Source organism: Poromitra crassiceps, assembly GCF_964638095.1.
Source record: "Poromitra crassiceps genome assembly, chromosome: 13".
NCBI classification, from domain to species: Eukaryota; Metazoa; Chordata; class Actinopteri; order Beryciformes; family Melamphaidae; genus Poromitra; species Poromitra crassiceps.
The window spans coordinates 5150323-5154698 of NC_139644.1; the positions used below are offsets into that span (position 1 = coordinate 5150323).

General features: G+C 50.3%; 1 protein-coding gene across 1 annotated transcript; it reads left to right on the top strand.

The window, feature by feature from the left end:
* Positions 1-244: 244 nt before the first annotated feature.
* LOC310787886 (coiled-coil domain-containing protein 157-like) lies at positions 245-2395 on the top strand (the record flags this gene model as incomplete). The annotated part of the gene is made up of 1 exon (XM_083649341.1): positions 245-2395. The coding sequence occupies one exon, from the start codon at positions 245-247 to the stop codon at positions 2393-2395; it is 2151 nt and encodes a 716-aa protein (XP_083505467.1).
* Between the last annotated feature and the right edge of the window lie 1981 nt (positions 2396-4376).

The following is a 4376-nucleotide window of genomic DNA, read 5'->3' on the forward strand; positions in this document are numbered from 1 at the left end:
CACAGCCCAGCCAATGAACCCTGAACTAGTTGCAACAACATGGACCAGGTCACCATTCGGTGCTGCCCCACATGCATCGGAGCAACATCACCGATGTGCGTCATGCTGAACAACCCTGTTGCTCGGCTTTCTGGCGTTGCTGCTATGGACACGTGGTGTCAACAAGTCATCCAGAAGCTAACGCTACATCAGTTCACTTCTACTGTGGATCCAGTAAGAAAACAGATAACCGAGCTTGTCAGATATGAGTCAGCTCTTAGGTCATCAGGATTGTGTTGAAAGTCTCAGAAAAGATCTGGTGGACCTTCAGGGAGCCGTGCTGGACGTGTTCTCCAGAACCGGCCCAGTCCGCTTCCCCTCCTGGAAGTTCCCGGACAAGCTTTCCTGTGATCTAGACTTGGCGTCGCTGCTGGAACAGTATGACTTTGTGGATGGGGAGGATGAATTCAATCGGCATTCGCACATTATCTTAGTGGAGCTGGTGATTGACAGACTACTGCTTCTTATGCAAAGTTTCAGTGCTTTTACTGAGCAGCTGAGGAGTGATGGGCACAGGAGAGACCACAGCCAGCAGACAGGATGTGTGTCAGTTGGCCTTGTGGTCCGACACTACTGGAGTCATTTAGTTGAACTGAAGGACACCTTCAGAGACGTCCAAAAAGCGCCAACAGCAAAGAAATGTGACGGTGATGAAACGGCAACAGTGTCATCTGCCTCCCCCCTCATGAGCTCGAGGAGCGACCTGAGCAGACCTTGCTCATCTGCCTTGTCTTCACCCAGCTCCTTTAAGTTTGTGCCACAGAATGATGGCAATTTTGTACAACCAACCGGTCCCACCTGCCGTCTGCCGCGTTTCCCCACACCTATTTCCACAGACACCCGTAACGTGAGTTCCCAGACGGTGCAATTGTCCCTCGTCCCCTGTGATGCCTGTAATCAAGTGCAGTCCATCTTGAAGCAAACAGGAGACGCTCTAGTAGAGCTGTGTCAGAGTGAGGGCCTGCCCTCGTCTCTGCAGCAGCTCCAGGTAGCTGTGGAGGAAGCTCTGGAGCTGGGCCACCTGACAGCAGGCGACGTGGCTCAGTGGTCCAGAGAACAGCGCAGGGACATGGGCCGGCTGGGGAAGCATCTACAGGAGGTGCGTGCGACGGTACGGCCTCTCAGAGAGAGACTCGCGGCAGCAGAAGCAGAGCGGGACGGGTGCAGGACTCAGATGGCAAGAGCACAGAAGCAGCTGAAGAGAGAAACGGCAAAGCACCAGGCCAGCGTTCTCCGGCTGGAGCAGACACTGCAGGGGACGCAGAGGTCTGGAAAAGAAAGAGAGCAAAGGCTACAAGAGGAGCAGCAGCAACTCCAAAAAGGAACTTTGTCCTTGGAGGAGAGCGCCTACAGACTAAAGGAAGAACTGACTGTACAACATGAAAGATTCAGTGCACTCGAGTGTGAGAGGAATGAGCTGCAGGAGAAAGTGAAGACCCTGCAGATAGAGGAAGACGCCCGGCGTAAACTAGAGCAAAGGAACCAGCAGTTAGAGAGTCTGATCTCCGAAACACAACTCCTCCTTGTCAACGAGAGCACCAAGTACCACAGCGCTTGTCGTCAGGAAGAATCAACGCAGGCCAAGCAGAGATCTTTGTTAGAGAGAGTGGACGCTCTTGACCAAGAGTGCGAGGAGCTACAGAGGCAGCTGGCAGAGAGAAAGGAGAGACAGAGCGACCTGCAGGATCAGCTGAAGCACATGTCAGAGGAGAAGCAACAACTGCTGTCACAGTCCGGCCAGCAGCAGGCGCTGTGTTCTGAGCTCCAACGGGAGAAGCGGAAACTAGAGGCTCACGTAGGCGAGCTGAAGGACAGCATGGCGCAGCTGAGGGAGGAGGTCCAAGATTGTAGCCAGAGGGAGAAGCTGCTGGTGGCTTTCCCAGAGCTCAGCTCCTTTGTTCAGGTCCAAACCCAAAGTGCAGGCAATGTGCTTCTGCATATGGAGCAGAAGATGCAGGCAAACTGCATCCGAATCAGGGTCCTGGAGCAGGAGAACACCACGCTGCACGGCAGCCTCACGAGACTGCTGGAGAGGGCACAACATCATGTAGGTCCTCAGGAGGAAAGCTCACCTGAGCAGACACAGAGCCTCCCTCTGCCCAGCACACCTGTAGAGAAACAACACAACCACACGCCCAAAGTCCAGAAGAGTCCATTGAAGTCCAGTACGAGACTGAGGGGGGCACATGCAAAACATGGTCCTGAGTCAACTGCGTCAGAGGGAGGGCATCGTGTGTCCACCGGTGCTGCCCTGCTAGTGCGCCCTCAAACCCTGCGCTTCAACTCAGCCTCCAGGGCTGAGTCTCACTCCAGGGCTGAGTCTCACTCCAGAGGCTCCAAACAGAGGAAGAAATAAATTTGACTGACAGCGAAAACAGTTGCTCAAGTGACATCATTGATGACATCCTTGCCCGCCAACAACACATCAGCCTGTGAACTACCTTGACAGAGCCAGTGGGCGAGTCTCTGCTTTGAGGCTTGCCAGCTACGCTCTCTCTCTCCATAGAACACAGAAAGCTGCTGCTGCCTGTGCCTCAGCGCTGCTGTGCGTTCCACATTACAGGCAGACGTGCACACGGGGCACAGACAGTGCAGTCTCCTCCCTGTCATCGCCATAGCAACTGAATCATCCAAGACCCAAAAGAATGCAGGTGTGAAGGACGGATCCTGTCTGAGCGTGGCGCCACTCAGGTCCCCACAAATAACCTCATTTTGTGCTCAAAGTAAAATAAATAAAAGCTGTTGCTGGGTGATGATGATGTATGACTCAATGGAACGCTATAGTCATACATCATGCATGGCTGATATAAATACTGATATACCGGTAAATAGCTAGCATTAGCCGCTCTGGCGTTAGCTAGCTCTTAGCTACATTCGTTAGCTACTATGTTTGCGAATGAATGACCAATTCGACCAGTTCGAGTCACGCTCTTTCCAGTAAGCCCATCAGCCCATATCTGGTTGTCACACACACACACACACCTACTCCAGAGGGTTGTGGCTGGACTCTTGACGAGGACAACCAGTCATGGGTTCCTGTGTGGAACATGTTGGCTGTGGCCTCCAAGGCTGCAAGGCGCTGGTCAGATGTAGCTGCAGGACTGAACGTGGATGTGGCACGAGGTGCTCATGTTGGAAGTGTACTGAACTCTGCAGTTGTCCCTGTGAGAAGTGGCCTAATGGTTATTATAGGCAGTGTTTTCAATGACTGGGCTACAGTATACAAATTTATTATTTTTTCCAATTGTATGTAGAATTTATTATTCATGTTCATTAACACATTGACTGCCAGACGTTTTTTTTTGCTGTAGATAGCTTCTGCCAAGCCGTTTTTTGAGGATTATGGCTCATTTTATAAGAGCCGAGGATTCGTTTCAGCTTGGAGTTTGTGAACATACAATATCTCAAAAGTACTAATAGAATGTGTACTTTCTCTGTCTAAAAGAGTTAGTTTGTAGAGTTAGTAGTTATGTAAGCATTAGCAGTTGAATACAGCATGGTTTTAGCGTGAAAAAGAATATTCAGAGATAAACGGCTTTTTGTGAAATTGGATGGAACTGTCACTTTAACCATTCATTTTTGGCTCTCTCTCTCTCTCTCTCCCTCCCCCTCTCGCTCTCTCTCTCTCTCTCCCTCCCTCTCGCTCTCCCTCCCTCTCTCTCTCTCTCTCTCTCTCTCTCTCTCTCTCTCTCCCTCCCTCTCGAGTTGCTTCAACTCCGCCCTCCGTGGGCGGACAAGCTTGTCACCAGTCAGTGCTTTGCTGCTCTCCTGTGCCTGTCTGCACAGCCGCTGTTTGAGGAAGTCGGGATGGACTCACTCGTTTGGAGTTTTGGTTGAGAGAAGCTTTTGCGATTCTGGTCATATTTATGCTGCGTGTTTCAAAGTGTGTTCGTCCACCTGTAATCTATCACCCGATCATAGTAGATCGGCTGAATCTATTATGTAAATTTGCAATCCCGCATCGCCAGCAATCAGCGCGAAAAGGAGAATGGCTGGGCTGAGAATGGCTTGACAAGTTAAAAAAATGCTTTCCTTCCTCTAGCAAGGAGAGCACTGTTGCCACTTAGTGGGTCGGTGGAATGGGTTGTAAACGTTCGGTGGCTCCAATAATTATATAAGAGATGTAAAAGGCTTAGATGCACAACCCACCGTCAAAAAAAAAAAATCGATGCCAAAAACGTGTAAACACGTTGTTGGCAGGGAACAGCTGGATTCTGAAAACGTGTTCATACGTTGTTGGCAGTGAATGAGTTAAAAAAGGAATGTATTTTTAAATTGTATAGTTGTATTCCTTGACCATGAAAGTATGTTTCGACACCATAAGTGATCCTAACTGA